The following is a 25,557-nucleotide window of genomic DNA, read 5'->3' as shown; positions in this document are numbered from 1 at the left end:
ATTATTATTTGCAGATATTCGTATGTAATATTAAAACATACATTTTTTAACATTTGAATGGATGCCGAAACGAACAATATCGACAGCATCTAAAAAACCCACCACATTTTTACTTATTTAAAGCTTTAAAAATAAAATTAAATACATTTAATTATAATAAATTAATAATGTAAATCCTGTCAAATAAAAATGTATTTGAATAGCTAAATTTGTACTATTTTATATACATTTTAGATCCCTTAACCTTGCCCTACATCTAAACGTAACCACTTTTTAATCATATAAAAATATACGTAATGATTAAAAGATTAAAAAAAGATCTGCATAAGGATTCTTCAAACATTTCTACTATTCTACAGTTTACAGGTTTGGGACGACATGAGGGTGAGTAGATAATGAAATAATTGATATTTTTTCATGAACTATATATACTACCTTTAAGTTTCCTCTACATGTGACATAATTTGAAAAATAGATCTGCAGCCTGGCTCGCACAGACACAGCTGTGAATGTCAGATTTATTGACCTTCACAGAAAGACGTCATGCCCAATCCCTTCAGCAATTCCAGCATAGCTGGTAAAAGTGAAATTTGACGTCTCAACATTTCTTCATAAAAAATTGTCCTGAATGTTTGATTGTGACTAATGCATCATTACGATAAAATTAAATAGACAAGGATTGTTTGGGTGAACTTTATTTGCATTGGCAGATGCTTTTATCCAAAGCAATGTATTTAAGCTATGTGATCCTTGGGAGTCGAACCCATTACATTGGTGATGCTACAGTAGTTCCAGTGGTTTGGTTCTGTTCTATAGTGAGTTCCAGTAACCTGGAGTTTATCGTGTCATCAACTGTGTTTTTGTCAGTTCAGCTCTGCTAGAGACATTCTCATTACACAAAATCTCTCAGCACACTAGAAAAGATTTTGCAGAGTTTCCTACTTAGAAATACAGTATCATCATGTATACCAAATATACCAAATTTACTCCTAAATAAAGTATTTTTATATAGCCTACAATTAAGATTAAACATATATCAATATTGTTTTTAGGGCTGATACCGATATCGATCATTGTTTTTATAAGTTCTCCATAAACAATATGCAGAATAAGGCTGCATACATGAGTAAAACACATTAAATTAAACGGACTTACATTTAATCTTGGTTAATGTTAATTTCAACATTCAACATATTCTTAAACGCAAAAGTCGTGTATTTTAGCGTTAATAAATGCAGTGTGAACTAACATGAACTAACGATGAACAATTATATTTATATGAATAAATATTAACCACAGGGATGGACTAGTAATCTGGCATACCGGACATTTTCCCGGTGGGCCGACGCACTTTGGGGCCGATCCATGGCGGAATGGCCATCGGTAGAAGAGAGCGAGCCGGTGGGTCGGCAGCGAAACATGCCGTATGGACCGCGATAAGCAAAAATGAGCCGGTGTGTTATGCAGAACGGACCACAAAACGGCGCCGGCGATATGCAGAAAAGGTCAACGACCTTTGCATTGCATTGCAGTAATGAGTCAAAAGTCATTTTGACTCATACCTCCTTTTCTTTCAAATAAAAAGCAAAAATCAAGGTTACATGTAATCACTTACAATGGAAGTAAATGGGGTCCATTTTTGGAGGGTTTAAAGGCAGAAATGTGAAGCTTATAATTTAATATAAATTTAAACTTGTGTATTTTGTGAGCTGCAAATTTGTTTAAATCATATTTCTTTGCGGTGAAATACAGTGCTGTGTTCTCATCGTGACAACGAAGTTGTAAAATTGGATAAAAAAAGAAAAGGTTTGTAAGTGGATTAATGACGCTAATATCATGTTAACATGCATATATTTCTTTCTTTCTTGTGGCTAAAAACATTTGAAACAGTGAGTATTTTAATGGATTGCCCCCACGTTCACATAACGGGGTCACCAAGATTTTAGTTGAGTTAGATTAACTTGTATTGAACCCAAAATATTCCTTTAATCGCCCTAAAAAACCATCATTAATAAATGCAAAATGTAGTTTCTTCTTTGTTTATTTTGATTTTGGAGTAAAATATGATAATGTATTTTTCTTGACGATACAATAAACAAATAAATTTACTCTTGAACACCGTTGTTTCCTGTTGAATGCACAGTGGTTGATGCTGAGTGCTATTCCTTAGAAACTCAATATTAAAGAACTAATAGCCTATATATATACAGGCTTTATATATAAAACCCATTATTGGTCTTATATATGTACACTGTTCCTTTTGTCTACCAACCATTCCAGACCCAGTAAACTATTTTATAATAGAAACCAAATTAGCATCCCTGTAAGTCAAATCAGTTCTAACCTTGCCGTCCAGGACAATGTGTAGCCTACAGCTCAAGTCATCATCAATGTCACCCAAGAAAAGGTTCTGCATATATAATGTTCAAAATGTGATCTGATGTGTTGTTGTAAAGAAACACATTGTTATTGGGCTTTTCTGGACTAACCAGCACTACTGTATTTAAACTGTTGGAACCAGATGGCGTGTACCATTGGCAGAATACGCATTCAGTATGTTCATAACAGCTTAATAACGTAATATTCTTCCTAGTCCAATCCAGAGAAGCTTAAAGCTGAGCAATATCACAGCAGGCTAGACAGTCATTAAGAATTGCCATTCAAAAACAAGCCTACTGTCGATATGAGCCAAACAAATGAACAATACGAGAGAAAAGACCTTACCTGCCAGCGCGACGACGCAGCATGCGCGACCCCGGCAACGTGATCCGTGCACCCGCTTTGATCCTATGTCAATAAGTTCAGAGGGAGTGTATGTGTTATGAACGGGAGTACGTGTATGTGTGTTTGTGTGTGTATGACTACGGCAGGTCTCCGTGTTGATACGGGCATGAGCGGCTCGCGGCTGCTACTGCTAGTACTGATGCTGCTGAAGATGCTGATGCTGTTGTTGCCATGGCGATCATTCAGCTCCTGTGCGCCCTGCAGTAGCGCGTTTGTGTACTCTCGCTCGCTCTCTCTCTCTCTCTCTCTCTCTCTCTCTCTCTCTCTCTCTCTCTCTCTCTCTCTCTCTCTCTCTGATGCACAGTGAACGCGGGCTTACAAATAATGTCATTACGTTCGTGTAAATGAAATAATTCAACTTTAAGCACGATCAGAAATGGCACGTGTGTCGGTGTACTAGTTCAGAATAGAATTAAACTGTAAATGATAATAAGAAAAATTAAGCAGAGGGAATGTGTGTGTGTGTGTGTGTGTGTGTGTGTGTGTGTGTGTGTGTGTGTGTGTGTGTGTGTGTGTGTGTGTGTGTGTGTGTGTGTGTGTGTGTGTGTGTGTGCTTTAATATGAGTGTTATTTTCTAAATAGCCATTTATTTGAAAAAAAGCCCATCCACGTGTACTACCTCTCCTTAATGCTCACATAAAACATGATTTTATGTTGTATTTTTGAATCATTCATGAGGAATTTGCATGTTAATGTGTTTGACCATGTTCTTTGTTTTTAGACATTAGTTTGGATTAAGTTTAGTTTAGTTTAGTGTAAGTAAATAAGGCATAACTGAGGCTTGGACACATGCACATGGCTGTTAAATGATAAAACTCTGCAATTCATAGGCCTAATATGATTAGATTACATATCTGTTTTACCCAGCATTTATTGCATCCAAACTGATGGTTGTTTAAACAGAGGCAGTGTGTACTATGTACTGAATGCATGTGGATGTTTTGGCCAGTGAGGCCACCCATGTGTGTACCATTCAATTATTGACATTAATGTAACAGCGTTGAGTAAGCTGCTTTAAAACTACAGCTTGCCAAAATACGGTACAGGCTCATCATTTAAAGTAGATAAGCTACAGTCAAGATAACCATTTGATTAAGCAGTTATTTTTTACACACGCTACTCATAACAAGTAGTTAATGAAGTGCATTTTTAAGGGGAAATATCTTTATAAATATATAACTATAGGATTATATAATTAACATTTTATTTGAGCAGATTTCTCTGTCTCAAGAACTACGAGGGCTTTGCTTGTGAATGAATAAATGAATGAATCTCGGTCAGAGTGACAGCATTACACTTGAATAGATACAAAACAAAAACTTGAATATAGTTGAGTTCAAGTTGACAAAGTGGTGAGCATCAGCATTTAACTAAATATTTCACCTTAAAATGATGCAAAATGTCGCAAAAAGGGATGTTAACGCATAGACTCGACTCGGTGCGTCGTTGATTTTTTTAACTGATTAATTTACACGAACGAACCAAACGAACTGAATAAATGGGACAAGCCCAAGTAGGTACTGTGTAGCTGCAGGCCGGACACCTCCTAATGGGGTGGAATCTCCAAAAGAGGGTGGAGTTACTCAAAAATGGGCAGGGTTACTCTAAAAGAGCTTTTCTCCAACAGCCACCACCATTGTGTCCTTGAGCAAGGCACTTAACTCCATGTTGCTCCGGGGGGATTGTCCCTGTAATAAGTGGCTTTTGTAAGTCACATTGGATAAAAGCGTCTGCCAAATGCATAAATGTAAATGTAAATAAATGTTTAATGGTGCGTTCATATACAGTGCGAAGTGAGCGTTTTGCACGCATGATTACATACAAAGTCAATGCAAAGATGCGAAAGGATGTGAATTCAATGAAGCAAATGGCACTACTCGAACACGCGAAATCGCTTCATTTGCTTCATTCACAAAATTTGCATGCCGCGTTGTCGCGAAAGCCTATCAGCATTGAGATTGTCTGGCTGTCACTGACGTACTGACGTAGTAGCAGAAGAAATCTGGAAAAATTTATGAAAAAATGGTTGTAGCGGTGTGTGGGCACCCGGAATTGTATGACACAACATCATACATGTACAGAGACCGGCTGAAAAAAGTGGGAGGCGAAACGTTTTGATTACTTGATTACTCCCTCGAAAAAATTCGAGTTTGTTTGTGTTTTTGTCACTTCACACTGCTGCTCTTTGATAAAACATGGTTCATTACTCATTCTGGCAAAGTTACACTGTTTTAAAAACTGCAGAAATGTCACTCTACTGAAAATGTATACAATGGTACAGTAGCCTAAGTAGTTTCTCACTAATGCAGAAGAAGACACGTCTGTGAGACTACATCTTTTTTGGGTAGTTGCCCAATATTGCAGCATGTTTCTGAGTACTAGCAGACTCTGCAGGTGTGCAAACAGTGTTATTGGATAATCTAAACTCTGCACCATCTGGTTTTGGACATGTAGGTTACTTCCTGATTTTATCTGAGCACAGGAAACTTAAAGTACCACATAGAGATGGTCGGAATAGACCTTATGCTGCCTTCATGTGCTATCGGAACTATCCTACTTCACACTTCTGAAGTGGTAATTACGAGTATGTCGCGTTCAAGTGCTTTGTTGTTGGAAAGAACAGGAAAAATGGACGACGCCGGGTTCATTCATACATACTTTTTGAGGAACTTTATTTCGACTGCATATGAGATTATTCAGTTAGCCTTCTGATGATAATGGAATTTTGGTCAAATGCAAGCTATTTTCACGGTGCTGACAGGAGTGGACTGGGAAGAAGAATCGGCCTGGGATTTTACATAGAAACTGGCCCTAAGGTTGGTAAAGTTGGTGGGGGGGGTGACTCATTTCTGCATATCGATGCCCACTTAGGCATATAGAGGTGCCGTTTAGTGGCCCATTCTGCATAACGCGGCGGCTCATTTCAGCTTATCATGGCCCATTCGGCCCATTTTGCAGCCGGCCCACCCGGTTCTCCAGATGGCCAGTAAGCATCTGATCAGCCCGAAAGTGCATTGGCCCACCAGAAAAATATGAACCGGTCGTTCATGTGCAATTTTCAAGTGGGATACTCGTATTTACGATAATTCCAATGGTGCCATTTTTTGACGGGAATGAAAAAGAGGCTGTGAGGGATAGACGTACAGTCTCTTTAATGACACTGTATAAAGCTATCAAAATCTCATTCCTCTATGTCTCTATCTCTCAGCAGCGTTGTCATTACCATCAAAAATCAAAGATGGTGCTGCTGTGAATATGGACCCACCCTTTTCACAGATTGTGAGTCTGTGACAACACATTTCTGCCTCATTTAGCAACATAAACCTAGCATTTTTATACATATTTTCAATATTAATAGTATTTGGTATACAGATTTTGATTCATCCCAGTGAATCAAGTCTTTTGAATCAGCTCACCAAAAGGATTCGTTCAGATTTCTTTAGTTAATTTCTAGAGACTACAACTTCACACCACTTGGTAGCATAAAATTAGTGTTTTTTTTTTGTAATAATATTTTATTAGCGAGTCACTGAATTATTGGCACAACTGATTCATCAAAAAAAATCTGTTGGTGTGTTCCATTCAGAAGTGATCATCCATATGCCCTATTCCCTTCTGAGACTTTACCATCCACTGTGAGAGCTTTGGAAGACTGAAAGGTGTGGGGCTCAAAAAAATACAAATAAATAAATAAATAGTTTAATCAGAAGACATCTTTTAAAGGTGCACTCAGTAACTTTTGTCTTTGTGTCAGACTTACGCTGACACCTAGTGGCTTGGATGCAGCATCATTTATAATCAATAGTTTTCAGTTTAAATTTGAAATTTAGTATTTACAGTCAGCCATGATTATTTTAATCAATTAGTGAAAGTGTCAAATAACAAGACGGTTTCTGAGATTAAGCGAGTATTATTCGTCTGGTCATGTTATTTTAACATGGCAGCCTCCATGTGCGGACCCTCTCCATGTAGAATAAAACAGCTTTTATAAGGTTACTGATATGACTGGAGTCTTCATTTTAAAGTTAGAGGTCCCTACATGATTCCTACATATATTGCAAAATTACAGTTCAAGTCTTTAAGAGTTAAACTTTTTTAATGAGGAAAACAATTACTGAGTGCACCTTTCATTTTGAAGCGACCTTACAGTATGTTTATCATGATAGTTATCTCTTCAAAGTGCCCTTCGGAGACTGATTACGGAGACATATTTGAAATACAGGGACAGATTAGTTCACAACCACAACAATGGAAGTGAATGAGCATGATTCGTTCACTTATAAGATTATTTTAAAAACGCTTTCTTTCCCGAATGAAACACCACTATTTTGCACGAATGGACCCTTTTCACAGCCATTTAAGCGTTCATTTAGCAGCGTAAATCTAGCAAACTTTTTTTCATAATTTCATTTTTTATATATATATTTAATGTAACTAAGTAATGTAATTACTATTGCTGTTGGAACAAATAGGAAAGAAAAATAAGATTTGCTATACTGTACTGTATACCTCCCCCATGTGCTGTACCTCTATAGACAATTTACATTACACTATTAATGTACAATATACATACAACTATACTGCAGAGATAGTAAGAGTAAAAGGCCTATGTTAGTATGCTGTCCCGAGCAACCCATTTAGTCTCACAAGGTTGTTTTGTGAGTGCTCACACATTCTTCAAGTTTTTGCACTTTACCTGGTTTTTAAAATCTTGAATTAATGACAAGCTAGCCAGATGTTCCACAACAGCCCGAACATGTGTTTTAGGAGAACATGGTGCATGGTTCAGCAGTTCTTCTTTTTAAAGATTATGCTATAACTTTTCAAGTGTTTTTTTTTTTTTCCTTAACTTTCTTTTATCCTTTTGTAACAGGCAAAACCCATTTTGAAACTTTAATCTTGATGAGTGAATGAAGATGGTCTGGGCCCTATGGCGATACCCTAAATCCTCTTGTAAGGTATAAATTACCTCACATTTGATGTAAGAGGAATCATTGTGGCTGACATGCCTACAGGCCACTTCAATAGCCCCGTTTTGATGTCATTAGTATTTCCTTCCCCAGGATCTTTCTCTGATGATGGCAAAGCTGCAAGGCAAAACCTTCTTAGTACAGGCACTTCTGATCAATTCCACAGAGCATTTTATGGCAACATTGTAATATTTTTTTCTATGTATAAACACAAATTTCTACTGTGTCTCATATTAAAGGAATATTCCAGGTCCAACACAAGTTAAGCTCAATCGACAGCAAATGTGGCATAATAAAATATTTTTAACTCATCAATAAAATAAAAAATGCAACAATCGAGGTGACAGTGAGGCACTTAAAATGGAAGTGAATGGGGCAATTTTTGTTGAGTGTTTGAAGGCAGAAATGGGAGGCTAATTATATGAAAGCACTTTATTCATTCTTCTGTTTGTGTTATTTGAGCTGTAACAGTTTTTAAAATTCACATTTTTACAGTTGTTTTAGGGTTACAACGTTGTCATCATGCCAACAAAGTTTTAAAATTGAATTTAGCTTTCACACAGAAATATACTGCAACACACATATTGTTTATGTCTTGTGTCTAAATCTTTGAAACAGTGAGTATTCCTCTCAAGCTCTGTCAGGTTGGATGGGGAGCGTCGGTGGACAGCCATTTTCAGATCTCTCCAGAGATGTTAAATTGGGTTCAAATCTGGGCTCTGGCTGGGCCACTCAAGAACATTCACAGAGTTGTCCCTAAGCCACACTTGTGTTGTCTTGGCTGTGTGCTTAGGGTCATTGTCCTGTTGGAAGGTGAACCTTCGGCCCAGTCTGAGGTCCTGAGTGCTCTCGACCAGGTTGTCTTTAAGGAAATCTCTGTATTTTGCTGCATTCAGCTTTCCTTCAACCCTGACCAGTCCCCTAGTCCCTTCCGCTGCTACCACCACCATGCTTCACCATTGGGATGATATTGCGCAGGTGATGATCAGTGCCTGGTTTTATCCAGACATGACGATTGGAATTGAGGCCAAACAGTTCAATCTTTGTTTAATCAGACCTGATAATCTTGTTTCTCACAGTCTGAGAGTCCTTTAGGTGCTTTCTTGCAAAATACAAGCAGGCTTCCATGGGTCTTGCACTGAGGAGAGGCTTCCGTCTGGCCACTCTGCCATAAAGCCCAGATTGGTGGAGTGTTGCAGTGATGCTTATCCTTCTGCAAGATTCTCCCATCTCCACACATGATCGCTATTGCTCCACCATAGTGACCATCGAGTTCATGGTTACCTCTCTTACTAAGGCCCTTCTTCCCTGATTGCTCAGTTTGGCCGGACAGCCAGCTCTAGGAAGAGTCATGGTTGTTCAAAACTTGCCACTGTACTCTTGGGAACTTTCAATGCAGCCTACATTTATTTGTAGCCTTCCCCAGATCTGTGCCTCAACACAATCCTGTCCATGGGCAGTGCAGAGTTCCTTTGGCCTGGCTTGGTTTTTGCTCTGATATGCATGTTCAGCTGTGAGACCTTATATAGACAGGTGTGTGCCCTTTCAAATCATGCCCAATCAATTGACTTTGCCAAAGGTGGACTCCAAAAAAAGGGTAGAAAAATATCAAAGATGATCCAGATGCACCTGAGCTAAATTTCAAGTGTCATAGCAAAGGGTCTGAATACTTATACCAATGTGATATTTCATTTTTTTATTTTTAATAATGTTGCAAAGTTATCATAAATCAGTTTTTTTCTTTGTCATTATGGAGTATGGAGTGTAGATTGATGTTAAAAAAATATATATAATTTAAAGCATTATAGCATAAGGTTGCAATAACAAAATGTGAAAAAAATTAAGTGGTCTGAATACTTTCTGAATGCACTGCAAATACAGTATATATATATATATATATATATATATATATACACTGGCCAAAATAAAGGTGCTATTTGGATTTAAATAAACAGATCCTTTAGAAACCTATGATTGGATCATTATTGCAGTGATTAATATGTTTCAGCTGGCAACAATTCTTTTACCCTTAACTGATGCAGTGTGTAGCTTCTCATTTCTTAATCAATCATGTCGGAAGGCGTATATCCCGTGGCCGTGCAAAATATGTTACTGTGTTTCAGAAGGGGCAAATTATTAGCCTGTATCAAGCAAAGAAAACAACTACGGAGATTGCTGAAATAACTGGAACTGGGTTAAGAACTGTCAAACGCATTATTAAAACCTGTAAGGATAGTAGTGAACCGTCAGCTTCACAGAAGAAATCTGGTCGGAAATGTTTTTGAATGAGAGTGATCGGAGATCACTCAAACACTGGTCTATCTAGTGAAGTCACATCGTAAAAACTGACAGTAGAACTCGCGGCCATGTTTAATAGTGAAAGTGTGAGCATTTCCACATGCACAATGTGACGAGAACTTACAAGATTGGGACTAAACAGCTGTGTGGCCACAAGAAAGCCACTTGTTAGTGAGGCTAATCAAAAAAACTACTTCAGTTTGCTTTAGAGCATAAAGACTGACTGTGGAGCAATGGAGAATGGCCATGTGGTCTGATGAGTCTAGATTTACTCTATTCCAAAGCGATGGGTGCGTCAGGGTAAGAAGGGAAACACGTGAAGTGATGCACCCATCATGCATAGTGCCCACAAGTCTCTGGAGGCAGTGTTATGATCTGGGGTTGCTTCAATTGGTCAGGTCTAGGCTCAGCAACATTATAATGAAGTCAGCTGACTACCTGAATGTACTGAATGACCAGGTTATCCCATCAATGGATGTTTTTCATTCCTGGTGGCACAGGCATATTCCAGGATGACAATGCCAAGATTCCTCGGGCTCAAATTGTGAAAGAGTTGTTCAGGGAACATGAGGAATGACGGATGGAAATGATGTTGTGACGTTGCATAAGGTTGTCAAAACAATGGCACGATGAATGCCCATCCATGTGTAAAGGGAGCCAGCTGGTAGATAGCTGTGCAGTGTATAAACGTCACTCTCCTGACCTCATGAGGTGCACTAGCGACTGATGCTAAAAGCTGTAGCCTTTAGCCTCCTTGTTAGTGCACCCGCCTCCCATGCCGGACACATCGGTTCGAGTCCCGTTCGAAGCGGGGCCACCAGGACCGGTTACACGTGGAAATATAGCAGTAATTTTTTTTTTGTTTGTTTTGGCCAGGCACTTTCTATGCTTCTTTGCCCTTAAATAAATTAATCGTTTTTTGAGAAAAAAAATAAAAATAAAATCATGTGCATTCAATTTAAATGAATACTCCAGTCATATCAGTAGCCTAATAAAAGCTCTTTTATTTTTCATGGAGCTGGGCTGCTGGCCAGCCGAAAACTACTAAAGACCCACCAATTATTGGAGTCTTTTGCTCAAAAAACAAGTTAATCATAGCTGACTGCACCAAAATGTACTGCAACTTTAAGAACAACTTAAATTCCGGTTTGTTCCTCATACAAAACTACCATATAGCTTCAGAAGACTTGTTACAATATAGCACACAAGTCATATGACCTACTTTTTGTTTTTGTTTTAGAGCATCCCAACCAGTGGCTGGTATATTCTTCAGAAATCATCCTTTTGAGTGCCATGGTAGAAAGAAGGTCATTTGGATTTGGAATTTGGAGTAACAAAATGACGACAGAATTTTCAATTTGGACAGAACGATTTGTTTAACAGTTTAATGAGTGTCAACAGCATTTAACCCATTGTGGGGGGTTCAACTTTGGGCAATTGTCTTTCAGCTCTGTGAATTTTTAATTAAAAATGTTCACACTCTCACAAGTTTATTTAATTTGTCTACTAACAATGTCCAAAGTGTATGCACATGCATCATCACAGAAGTATTTTATATATTCTAAATACACAACACAACAATTTGGCAAAATAACAGCTTGATTGGAAGGGGTGCCCAAAAAAGTTGATTTTTCTTTGTTTTATTTAAAGATCACTTATCTCATATTTCATCTCAAGCATGTGCTTTACTGACACTTTTGTCGAAATAGTTAACAAGTACACTAACTTTTGAAAATACTTTCTTAGGGGCAGAATTGAGTGGGGTGGTGGAAATTACACCACAATTGTGGGACAGGCATACTTTTAAAAAATGTATAGAAACAATTTTCACAATAAATATTGTAAAAGGTTTATGTTTACTTCACTCTTTGTTTAGATTATCATAGTTTCAAATGTGTTATGATTTGCATTTTTAATAATGGATTTTTCTTTATTAAAATCATGGTCCGGGACATGGCTAAAACAATAAAGTCTATTCTCATTTGAAAAGCATGACGAATACATTTTGAAGACCTGCTAAAATGTTTCTAAGCCAGTTTTAAAAACTGTTAAAAGTTATTTTAGTTGTAATAAAAATCAGTCCCTTGGACACGAAATTGCCCAAAGTTAAAGAAACACCCCATGTTTCTAAGTCTTGAGCATATGTTCAATATTTATTGTATAATATTTGGAAGTATATAACAGGGCCTCTCTGCAGTAGGGCTTCCCATTAGCAGAATTACCGCTGCTCAACATGTGTTATTAGCTCCTGTGCAAAAATGAAAAAAGGTGCTTTTAATGCCCGAGGCTCAACATCTCTCTTAAACATCAGTCATAAAACCATGCAACCGCCCCTCAGATCTCTACCAGCCAATAGGACGCCAGGAACAAAGCCAGGTTGCCCTTGCAAAAAACCTTTAATGTGTCCCAAACGTTTGGCATCTCCTGCACAGGTCTTCTTCAGTCAGAGAAGCCCCTGGGTACCGCTGAGGACGAATTTGAGGGGGAAGACATCTCTGGACCAAAGTACAAAACTTCTCCATCTATTCAGGTTCTCGGATCCCCTTTGAGGGACAGAAAAATGGCTCCTCAGCTCAGCATAAGCAGGTAAGATCTGGTGACCATCTTCAAATCTCAAGAGACTTGGAACAGGTCTTGAAAACTCATTTTGTGCTCATTTTACCTTCTGTTTTCTGCTATCCATGCTGGTTTAAGCTAGTTTAACTGGTTGATCAGATAGTCTTACAGCTGGACCAGCTCCAAAAACTCTCTAAAACCAGCAAAATAGACTAGCCTAACCAGCACTGCCAGTCTGAGAGACCAGCTTAACCATCTTAATCAGTTTAGTTGTATTAACGCTCTTAAACACTACTACTTCATTTCTGAGGAGGAATGGTACAGTACAAAATGTAATTTATTTTTCTATTCCCTGAGCTTTCTGTGTCTAATTTTATTCTGATAAACTAATTTCACCCTTAGAACACTTATTTACAACCTAAATTGTGCCTTGTCAGCATTCTGTGTTGTTCTGTTGGTCTTTTTACCCATGAGTCTTGCATCAACGCAAATTCTTGAAGTTATAGATTTAAGGGGAGTTCACTAAACTACTTTAGTATGTGCTCTATTTGCACAACATCCTGCATCTTATCCACAAACAGTACCAACCGCTGTCCAACTTAGCCACATGTGCTAGTATAGTGCTGCGCAGGGCAAATTTAATTGAAGTCATTGTCATTCTTTTTTGGACAAACATGCCTCTTTTCTACCCCAAAGCGGCCTATATGATAGATTGTGTGACATTTTGCGCTAGTTGTCTGATGCAATAAACACAGCTCTATGACTACCCATGTAAAGCTGGTGGTTCATTAATGTTTACTGAATATAAAAGGGATATTTGTGGACATTTTGTTGTAATAATAGTATTCTGGGTTCAATGCAAATTAAGATCAATCCACAGCATTTGTGGCATGCTGTTGATTACCACAAAACCTTTTTCGAAGGTTAAAATTTTCGAACAGTGAAGGCAAAAACAATGGAAGTGAATGGTGCCAAATTTTGGAGGTTTTAAAGCCAAAAATGTGAAACTTGTAATTTTATAAAAGCACACATTAATCCTTATGTTAAAACTTGTGGAGTATTTAAATTGTAAAGTTGTTTAAATTGTCATTTTTACAGTCGTTTTAAGGTTTAGTGCATTGTCGTCATTGCAACGAACGTGTAAATTTGCAAATTAAGCAATTTTACAACACTTAAGCTGTGTTAACCCTCACATTGTTCACGTCTTGTGGCTATAATTTGGAAGTATTTTAACGTTTACCGATTTGTCCCATTCACTTCCATTGTAAGTGCCTCACTGTAACATCGATTTATGCTTTTTAAAAGAAAAGGAGGGACAAGTCAACACATCTACAACACAATTACATCACTCGTGTTGTCGATTGAGCTTAACTAATATTGAACCCGGAATATTCCTAAAAGTTTGCTTGCACAAACTGTCACAAGGCAATGCCAGCATTCCTAGATGAAGTATGTATGGGGACATATTCATACTACACACCAGCATACCTAAGGAACATACTTTATTAACAGTCGAGAAGTAAGTTCTCAATCAAATGCAGTACAGTGATCCGTCCAAACTATTACTGGCACTATTTTTAGCCATGTTAGCGCTGTTACCTGATTTGCATAATTCCTTTAGTAAATGAGGTGCTGCAACTATGCAGATAGCATGTATAAATAAACAACACTATCAGCAGAAGCTGATGCCTCCCCCTGCGAACATGTTAGGTCAAACTGTACATCATTTCTTCTCTAAGCGTCTTTGTAATTATTGTTTAGATAAAAGTCGGGGAGGAACTTCCCTTAACATCTGGATGAGAGAAAGCAGTTGGTTTTGTCAGGAAAACAGCAGTTGCCTAGCAAATAAAATGACATGTCCTAACACAAATTTTGATGATATTCCAGATATACATGCTGTAGTGCTTCACACATTTGGTCACACATTAGCTACTGTACCTGAATATGCCACAATGGTGATATTTCATAAACCTGTGGTGGTACATATACATACTTTTATATATGCCATGATACTGAATGATTACCATATTAATTTACTTTGGTATTTACATGGGACTACAAGGTACTTCATGGTACATTCTAAAATAAAATAAAAAAACATAGCATTGCCATGGTATCATGTCCAAATAACCATGGGACTACTTTCTTGTTAGTAAAAAGTTTATCTCATCTCTGCTTCAGGGTTCACGGACACTAGTCACATGTAACATAAAGGCGTACAGAGTTAGAGGTGTACATTTTTGCTCTATTTCTGGTCTCAAATGAAACTGTATTCCCTTCTAGTATGATTAATCAGAACCCTGTATTTCCGGAGCGTCCCCTCGTATGTTTCTGCTCAGACAGGAACCAAAGTCTGTCCTCATGATGAAGGTCTGTGAGTGGGCGGAGATTCCCTCCGCATGGATTATGAGTGTGTCATCAAGAGGAAATACATGATTTACATAACCCAGCCTCCTAATCCAAGAGAGAGAGAGAGAGAGAGAGAGAGAGAGACTGTAAACCTTCACAAACCAATATGCTGCTACAGTGATGATATTCGATGATAATACCATAGTCCACCATACTTCTGAATGATTACCATATTCAGATATTATGGTGTTTACATGCATGGTACTCCAAGGTACTTGAAAGAATATCATGGTACATGTAAAAAAAATCTATTTTGAAAGATACTTTGGGACTTGTTCTCTCGTGTAACACTTGTAAAAAGGGAATTTTGAAGTGTCTTTGGGAAACTGTTTCAGATCACCAACTACGTGTTTTGAAGTCTGGAAATAGTCAGTGTTACAGTAGATCTTTCTCTGTGTCATCACTGAGAGCTCTGTGGAGACGTTCTTAAAGGGGTCTGTCGTCCAACATCTTTTACAGTGTATGGAGATGAGCTGTTTTCTGCTTCAAACCTTTAAAAGGGTCACAAAGTGCTTTTTTTATTAATACAGTATATATATAAAAATATATATAGTACTGTGCAAAAGTCTTAAGATGTTTCACAAAAGCATTAGTCTTAAGATGGTTATTTATATCTTCAGTTTTAGTGTGTCAATAGGAAATATAAATGTTAGACTCCTAAACATTACATTTGCAAATAGAATAGAAGAACAGGGAGCCCTGCATCAGATGTCATGGCCCCCACAGAGCCCCCCACTGAACATCATGTCAGTCTGAGACAGCCGAAATAGATAGAAGAACTGTGGCAACTTCTCCAAGAAGCTTGGAATATCCTATCTGCCAACAACAAAGAATAACTGTGTCCAGGTGTATCTAGGAGAATTGGTGCTGTTTTAAAGGCAAAGATTGTTACACTGAATATTGATTTAGCTTTTTTATGACATTAATTGATAAATGAAAACTATTTATGGCATTATTTTTGAAGACATCATCCCTATGCAACATTTTTCACAAGTGCCTAAAACATTTGCACAGTACTATATATATATATATATATATATATAATTGTATTATCATCCCTGAAGTCCAGTGATAATGTTATACATTTTTTTTATTTATTTTTTTTTGCACCAATGATCATTGTCAACTGTGTTTTTGGCCCTCTGTCTGAAACGCTTGGTTTTGAGCGCCTCCTTAAAACTTCAATGTAAACGCCCACTGTTCTGATTGACTGATATCTTGCAGCCCTCATGCAGCAAACTCAATCGGAAGAGAATGAACCTCGACATTATAAAATGGCAGGGTTTACACATAACGCACATCCAATATATTGCATCTGAATATATTAAACAGTTCATCGCAAGCACAATTGTTAACAATCAGCACCATAAATTATCAAACAGTCATGACATTTGAAATATTCATGAATGAAACGCTTTACTTGCATTTTTGAAGAGTTTTTAACTGCCCCATCCTTCAATTACAGTTCCTTTGCCAAGCTTGAATCGTATCATGACTGTTCACAAGTAATCCATGCTGACATGAGCCGAAAAACCCAAACGCATCATAGTCCAAAGAACGTTGAAATCACAACACACATATGCTAGACACACTGAGGTGCTCACCAAAATGGTCAAAGATGTCCATCACCCATCATCAAAGACCTCCTATGTTTGCATACACCAACCATTAAAAACGTTAGATGGGCGAAATAACACATCCACAAAACAACAAGAGGCAGCAGCTGAATGAAAGAAAATTGCTTCTCGCTTTCAGAGTTGTAACTTAACACCGCATCTTTTAAAAGCGGCAAGATACCATTGAGCGTTGAAAGAGTCTGTGCAGTTCCTGTTTATATACAAAATGGTCCAGATGGGTACCATCAGGTGTTATGTTAGGAATATCTAGCCTTGCTCTCTTGACTTGAACTGTGCGCCAGTGGGCGGGGCTAAGGGTCCGATACAAATGAGCAATGTGTTGTGATGTCACGAACAGACAGATTTCAAAACGAGACGTTTCAACAGGGTGGCAATTATAAATGCTACTTTTTGGAGTTCTGAAATGAACAGTATGCTACAGATACCTCTTATATGTCTAAATATCAAGTACAATTTTACTCTCCAGTTCATGACCCCTTTTAAGCTGTCAGATTTTGGTTTTTAACTGTCTTGGCAGTTGCATTTGGGTAGTGTTAAATAACATCTCATGTCTCTCCTGTCTCCTCTCTTAATATTTTCTTTAATACTACAATATATCAGAATGAGCTTTATTGCCAAGTATGCTTACACACACACACACACACACACACAAAGAATTTGTCATGGTGACAGAAGCTTCCAGCACAAAGAGAATGCAACCATATATACACAGTACATATACATACAAACATATATACAATCGGGAACATCCTCAATTGTAAAATAATCATAATGCAAATACAGCTTGTCTTTTATTCTAAATTAAAAGTTATTTTAGGGGTGGAGTTAAGGTTCATCTATAGTTGGTGATCAATGGCAGTATGAAGTTTTCTTTAAAGTTTGCACTGGCAAGCTGTTTCAAAGCACTGCATGCAACTCAGAAACACCTTTGGCCAGATTTAATTTGAAATAACATCATACCCATTTGTTTTTCGATTTCATTTGAAATACATTGAGCCCCTAAAGTCATAACAGTCTGAAGGTCTGTGCTGAGTTTGGTGGGTGTTGCTTGAAAGCTATTAATACGTTTAGTATTTGTTCATATTAAAATGTATAACAGTTTGAGCTTTGAATAAAAACAACAGATGTCCATGGTATGCCCCCATTTATATAACCAAGTAATGTGCTGTGGGCATGTAGACACGTGGAGGTACACATTGTGTGACAGATTGTCACTGACCCAAGAGAACGAAACATTCATCATTACTGTGCCAGAACATCTTCCTGTCACCTTCTTGTTCCTCCCTAGCCAATTTAACATAACACACACACACACACACACACACACACACACACACACACACACACACACACACACACACATACACATCCACTGTCCTGGACCATCAAATATATTCCTGTTTAAACCCAGACCCATAACCACTGTAAACATTGATGGGGGTAGGGATGGGAATTGTAATGAATTCAACTATTGATCCATTTCCTCTGAATGATTCAGGTCCAATTAACGATTCTTTTTGTACTTTTTGAGGATTGTTTTTTTTTTAACTATTTAGAGGTATCAGTGCAATCCAGTTATTTATCCTACTGTAACTGTATATTAAATACACTATACTGTACATAACAAACACTGGTCACGTTGTATGCTATTGATTCACTAAAATGAATCGGCTCATTAGAGTCATTTGTTCGGAAATCGCACTGTACTGATCGCGGGGCAGGCAGAACAAAGAGAGCACATGGGGAAACCAGACAGTCCAAGGGGGCACAAGGGGCAACCAGACAGTCCAAGGGGGCTGTTTGTTTCACGAAGGAGATTAAAAAGAACCGGCTCATTAGAGTCATTCCTTTGGAAATAAATCTATACTGGTCTTGCTGTACTGTATTTTTCTTGCTGTAGATAAAAAAAGATTCCAAAGAAACGAGTCAAAACAGTCATTCTGATGAACCAGCTCATAAGAGTCATTTGTTCAGGAATCAGACTACACAGGTTGTGTTATTTGTTTCACGCTGTAGATTCAAAAGAACCGACTCATATGACTTATTCAACAGAACCAGCTCATGACAGTCATTTGTTTGGGAATCAGACTACACAGGTCGCGCTATTTGTTTCATGCTATAGATTCAAAAGAATCAACTCATATGACTTATTCAACAGATTTGAGTCATTTGTTCGGGGATCGGACTACATGGGTCGTGCTGTATGCTTCATAATGTAGATCTAAAAGAACCGCTTCATAAGAGTCATTCAACAGAACTGACTTATAAGAGTCATTTGTTCGGGAATCGTGCTGTATATTTCGCACTGTAGATTCAAAATAACCGGCTGACTAGATTCAGCTGTTTGGGAATCAGACTACACAGCAACAAAAGTCATGAAAATCAGTATTGTTAAAAATATGGAACCAATTTGGAACAATAACCGGTTCTTGGTTATTATAACTTTTACATTTGGTTCCCCCTAATCTTAAATATTGTTTATTTAAACATACTTTCATAAACCTCAGAAGTTGTATGTAAGAACTTTATTTTTAAGATCCTGAACATATTTTGTGATCTTTCTCTTTTTCTCTCTATCAGGAGTTGGATGTGGCAGCGGGCGCTGACAGGGTGTTTAGCACATACACTTCTCTTTGTGCTACTGTATGCACCAGCTCTCGCTCGTGAGTATCTTTTCAGATATATCTTCTAAAATTAAAGCCCAGTTCTTGATGTTATCCTGTGATAAAGCACAAACCACTTTTATAATGCAGCTTTAATAATGTTTATTCATTTATTTGTACTTTTTCTGCTGATATGTTTTAGCTCATAATGTATCTTTGAAGAAAGGAATGGGGGAAATAAAAAGAGAAAAAAAAAGGATATTTCACCCAAAAATTAATTTAATCTTTTGTCCATATAATAAAATGGCATTTTTCCACTGCACGTTACGGTTCGACTCGCCTCAACTCTATTCGCTTTACTTTTCTGAGCTTGCATTTCCACTGCAGTTTAGTGCCACATCAGCATGGGTGGGATTATAGGCTGATCGTCATAGTTGCGCTGCCTCTACTGCCGTGACATCATCTTAAACATGACACAAACTGACCAAAACAATAACATGACCGCTAGCTGTTAGCTACTAGCAGTTAGCTACTAACAGTTGTTGCATGGTGAATTTTTCACACAAGTGTAACAGTTAAATTGGTCTGGTTGTTTTATAAGCTTCCAGTAGCTGGTCAAGTAAATAAAGTGAATCTTTCAAGCAGATTAAAGTTAACGTAACAAAACGTACCATCCTCCATCGTGGCTTCATCTAGGGCACTCTCCCTCCCATTGCTCGCCGGTATAGATAGCGTCCATTTGGTCGAACCACTTCCACTTTTCCTTGATGGTTCTGTAGTTACTTTTAAGTGTTTTAATTTTTCCCTACACTGTTGGTAGGGCTGGTGGTAGCCGAGACACTTCCTGAGAGACTTTATCGTTTCGCTCATCGCTAACGAGTGAACCATCTGCACCTCGTTTATTGACCACGGCGTGGTTTTGCGCACAGCCATTTATTTTTTCACAATTTGAAAGTCGCGTTAACAAATGATACTGCTATCGCTGTTGCTAACTTTAAAACAGGTTGACATTGTTAGCGACAATTCTCACTGACCAATCAGTGATCTGTAGGATTTTGATGTCACATTTAGTATCGGCTCGGCTCGCTTGGAACCTCGACCGAGGTGGTACTAAAAAAAGTATCAGATACCAAGTACTATCCACAGTCGAGTTGTACCGTGCAGTGGAAAAGCCCCAAAAGTGAATGGTACAGTAAGTAAGGTTGTCAGTTTACCAAACATCTCCTTATGTGTTCCATGGATGAAAGTCAAACATGCTCTCTTAAGTGTGTAATATCCCTATAATTTTCTTGATCAAGGTCAGAGTGGTAGGCCTAATAGATCACTGAGCAACATTTAAACCTGCAACCTTTTGGCTACCACCACAGATGTTTAACCACTAAGCTACACTACCCAATAATCCATTTACATTTATGCATTTGGCAGATGCTTTTATCCAAAGCGACATACAGTCACTTATTACAGGGACAATCCCCCCAGAGCATCGAACCAGCAACCTTCTGATTACCAGTTATGTGCTTTAGTACACTACGCCACCACCAATCCATACCAGAGTGACATAATCCAGCGACATGTCTGTGTTTCCATCCAAATATTTGTATGCAAAATTTGGGATATCACATTAAGAAGTATGGAAGGAAACACCAAGAAACTAGGATACATTTTTTATTCGATAAGAAGAAATGCACATAAACATAAGATGAAAACACATTTGCGATATTCTGATATTTTGTGCATTAATTACATTTGCAACTTGGATGGAAATATAAACTCAGTCTGGGTATGGTCAACCACCTCACGATATGTATCACAATACATCTCTCCTGCCTCAGAAGCATCACTTACAACACACACGAAAAAACATAAAAAAACGTCAATCTCAAAGTTTATGCTTATTTAGTCGGCCTGCCTCTTCATTATGTTGGACATGATCCAATTACACAAATAGATTAACAAAATGATTGATACAGGGATCTAAAGTATCGATAAAATATTGTGATAAAAAGTACCATGTTACATTGATATGCGATTTTATGGCTGCAGCCCTAATTTGAACCCATTTTACAGGTGTAAACGTTTGACATCAGTGTGTGGTCTTGATCAACCCTTCAACATTATAGTACCGTGTTACCGTAAGCATTTCTGTGGGCACGTATAAACACATGCGCATACACAACTGCATGCCAGTAAATTCACAAAGGCAGTGGCTTCAGTCTCGGCTTAGTCCCTCATTTGCGCTAATGGGTGGTTTTAAAATGACACAAGAGGAGATGAGGGTTTAAAGTGCTCTCACACGGCTCTACACCCTGGGATAAACAGCACTGGAAAAACACCGGGAAATGCCTTTATTTATCCTGGTACCTCTAATTTATGGCTGTTTATTTCAGGCTTTCAAAAAAATTCCAGATGTTGGTCTGTCGTTCACACTGTACCTGTGCAAAGCGCTGCGTCAGAGATTAAAGTCTCCCTCTCACGACCCCCCGGCTATCATTTTATGACTTTTAGCTCTCTTGTTGTAAGTGTGGCAGTTTTGGTCTCTATTAGAGTCAAACCTCACTGAATTGGGCCCAATTTGGACATTTTCACTTTGGGGTGTACTCACTTTTGTTGCCAGCGGTTTAAACATTACTAAACTTTGTATAGCTAAAAATTAAAAAGCTAAAAAAAATATATACATACAGTATGTAAAAATAAAAAACGGTTTTATGTTTGATTAATGTGTATTGTCCATGACAAGAAATAATTGTATTTCTTTTAAATCATTGCGCAATGTAATGAAATTAGGCTGAACAGATGTTTTTAGCTTAAATTTTTATTCTTTTATCAGTAAAAAAAAACAATAATAATAATACAAATAATGTTCTAAACATAGTTAAACTGAACGCATCATGCAGTGACAAACATTTTAAACATGTTGCTGTAGTATGCTATTGTTGTCACATGACCTCGTTACCTGCTTGTTTAATTCAGCAACCGACCAGTTATCGTACAGTTTAAATGCAGTACTATACAGTGTACTGTACAAATAGTATGAGTAGTATAGTAGTAAGCCATTTTGAAAATCCTAAGGTCTAATGTGTGTGGGAGGAAGCTGTCCAAATGATGGATGGAGTGTCTGTCACTTTTGTTTTCTCATTTGGGAATTGATTACATTAGATGAATGAAAATCAGCACAGATTACTTTATCTGTCAGTCTGTCCTTCTGCAGTCTGTGCTGCAGGCCCACACAGAAACACATGCAACACTTAAATCCATAATTCTTGAAAATCCTGCAGTAATTTTTGCATATCTATCACCTCTAGAGCTTGACACAGCATGCTAGGACTGTGAATGATGTTGGTGCTGATTATGATGCCTTCTTGTGGTGAAAAATCATTTAGTGGGTGAACTCGGATGTCCGAGTTATATTTCATCCTCAAAATCAAAAGTATAAATAATATCTTGAGGCAATTTTTTTAGGACTAGTAATATTTTCAGCATGTTTTCACGACAGTTAAACACATTTCCCTCAAAATATCTCATTTCCATAAATAAAGTATCTGGATTGTTTTATTTTTTTTATTTTTTGGTAATTTATATTTTTCTCTCTGAATTAATTGATTAGATTCTCATTATTTTTATTTTTTATTATTAAGATCAACATAAAATAAATACGGTACAACAAAATTTACAATTTAAGTGTATTTAATTTTATCTCCATTTTTTTGGGTGTTGTGGTAATGAGAATTTTAGAAGGACAAGTGATAAATTGTCATGAAAATAATGTCACAATGCAACTATATTAATGATACAAAAATAGGCTTCATGTTCTTTAAGCAAAATATAATTTGAGGTCAAATATGATCCGGAAATGTCCTTTTAATGAGGGATGCACCTCAGTAAGTGTTTTTTGGCTTGTGAAAGGTAATTAAATATTTATAATAAGAATAATTATTTATTAAATAATTTACAATAATAATAATTAAATATTAATTGTTATTCTAATTATAAATATTGTAATGTAAATATTTGCCACAGATCTGCATCGTAACAGGACAAGTGCATTTCAATATATGGACAAAATTTTAAGTATCTGTATATGTTTTCTGAGAATAGATAATTTATCTTTAAAGTGATGTATTGCCTTGTCATTTAATTTTTGTTACTGAAAAAAAAAAATATATATATATATATATATTTGATTTTAATTCATTTAAATGAGACCCCAATGACCCAGCCTTCATACATAGTAACTTTTGAAAACGATATGTCTACAGATTTCCACAGTAATGAGAAGGGTGAATGAAACATTGTGCAAATATCACATTTTTACCCATTGTTTCTAAACATTGTGAGTGTAATCTCTGGTGATATGTCGCTGCAGTCAGGCTTGAAACAACACTAATGTCACTTATTAATTTTTCAGAGCTGGATTTGAACAGATTAGATGGCGACACAGTGTGCCCCACCATGAAGAATGGACAAGATGACCTTCCAGGTAAAATCAAGCATCTGTGTAAAAACATGATGAGCTGTGATCATGTGTATGAGAAGAATGTTGGAGAATGTTGGGCATTGCATATTACATGCAAAATGCATGAGGCATATGTGCAGCATATATATATATATAATGCCTAACCACTGTTGAAGTCTCTTTTTTATATCTCAAATACTTATTTTAAAGAATTCAGAGAATTAATCACACAGAAGTGCAAAATAATAATGAATATTTACCGAGATTCATTAAACATATCTCAAACCTACTGTACTAACAGCTTGAAATGTTTTGCTGTATGCCGTCCTACAGCTGCAGGCAATACAGCAGCTCTAAGCTGTTTGTTTTTATTACGTTAAGACGCTGAAGCATATATTCACCTTGTTTTAAGACATCTTTAGATCTCAAATGAGCCAAATAAAACTTGGTCTCTGGCTGGCCAATTTCTGGCGTGGAAACACTTCTAGCTCAGCAAGACCTTAATTGGTTGCGACTCCTTCGCTTTTAACAAATAATGCGGAGGGTGCAACTTCAAATCACAAACATGTGCTGCTCTGCAGATGCTGGATACAGCATAAGATAGTTGTATTGGCAAGATTGAAATGCAATTACTGAGAAGTAAACTAGATCAGGGCTGTTCAACTTATATAAAGTTTGATCCCTATTATATATATACATTAGTAGGTGGTTTGAAATCCTATGTCATTACTATAGCAACCGATATATACCAGATATTTAGTATATTGTCTGAACAAGGGGATCAAATTTCATCACTCGCAAAATAATAGTGTAGACAGTTCAATAGATTGGATTTGAAAAATAAATCAGATTTGTGTCCAGTTAAGATTGGTTCCAAATGATGACAGAATTCCATTTCCATTTTATGTGATACATTAGTAAAAGTGTGTGTTTGTATTTGTGTGTGGCAGGGTTTGATCTGATTACACAGTTTCAGTTAGATGTGATCCCAATGAGAGGTGTCAGAAAGGTAGAAGGTTCCACTCCCCTCCAGGTGGCGTACAGACTCGACCGTGAGGCTAACTTCCAGATTCCAACCAGGTAAAAACTTGATCACTCATGAAACTGTAAACACACCCGGAAAAGCTGGGAATGCTTTTATGTGAACTAACACGCACAATGTACGATGACACAAAAGTACACTAAAATCAATATATGTATCAGTGCGCACGACTACATGAACCAAAGCTAAAAAATGTCACATACTGTATTTACACACACACACTCACACACACACACACACACGTTGACATACGTGGCCGTTGCTTCAGGTGTTGCATTATTACAGGTCACACACAGGTGTTAACACTTCTGAACAGCTTCTAATAACACAAAATACAACTTGTCTGAACCTATACGGCATCTGCTTGAGCTTCATTCCCAGATGGCCCATAGAGCCAGTCAGTCTCTCTGTCTGTCTCTTTCTCTCTGACAAAGAAACATTCACGTTTCAGCTACCAGAACTCGTAAAAATCACGCTTGTTAAAGAGATTAAACGAATGTTTTTCACCTGTCAGACTGAGAATTCCAATATTCACATGCTTATTAGAGTATCACATTAGCTTAACAACATGTGCTAATGCTAAACTCTTTTGGAAAGGTGTGTCCCAAATCGCAAACTTCTGCACTATTCTATGTCATTTTGTAGTGCAAGTAGTTCGAGTAGTATGGGCCACAGTCAGCTCCCTTGTTTAGTAGTCAGGGCACTGATCAGGGAGTCGGCCATTTTAAGATCTGTCTCAATTGCAAAATCGTTCCAGGGCACTGAAACATTTGCTCCCTAAAAAATCCCACAATGCACCGCTAAA

General features: G+C 37.4%; 1 protein-coding gene across 1 annotated transcript in view; it reads left to right on the top strand.

The window, feature by feature from the left end:
* The window catches only part of LOC127620363 (collagen alpha-1(IX) chain-like), a 54,779-nt gene that overhangs the window by 419 nt on the left and 28,803 nt on the right, over positions 1-25,557 (top strand). The window contains exons 2-5 of the mRNA XM_052093574.1: positions 12,485-12,638; positions 19,235-19,317; positions 23,663-23,734; positions 24,661-24,790. Coding sequence (XP_051949534.1) covers positions 12,613-12,638; positions 19,235-19,317; positions 23,663-23,734; positions 24,661-24,790 — 311 coding nt within the window. The 5' untranslated portion in view covers positions 12,485-12,612. The remainder of the gene's footprint in view (positions 1-12,484; positions 12,639-19,234; positions 19,318-23,662; positions 23,735-24,660; positions 24,791-25,557) is intronic.

Source organism: Xyrauchen texanus, chromosome 26 (assembly GCF_025860055.1).
Source record: "Xyrauchen texanus isolate HMW12.3.18 chromosome 26, RBS_HiC_50CHRs, whole genome shotgun sequence".
Classification (NCBI taxonomy): domain Eukaryota; kingdom Metazoa; phylum Chordata; class Actinopteri; order Cypriniformes; family Catostomidae; genus Xyrauchen; species Xyrauchen texanus.
The sequence above is the reverse complement of the archived record's forward strand: the minus strand, read 5'-3'. Positions and strand labels throughout refer to the sequence as shown.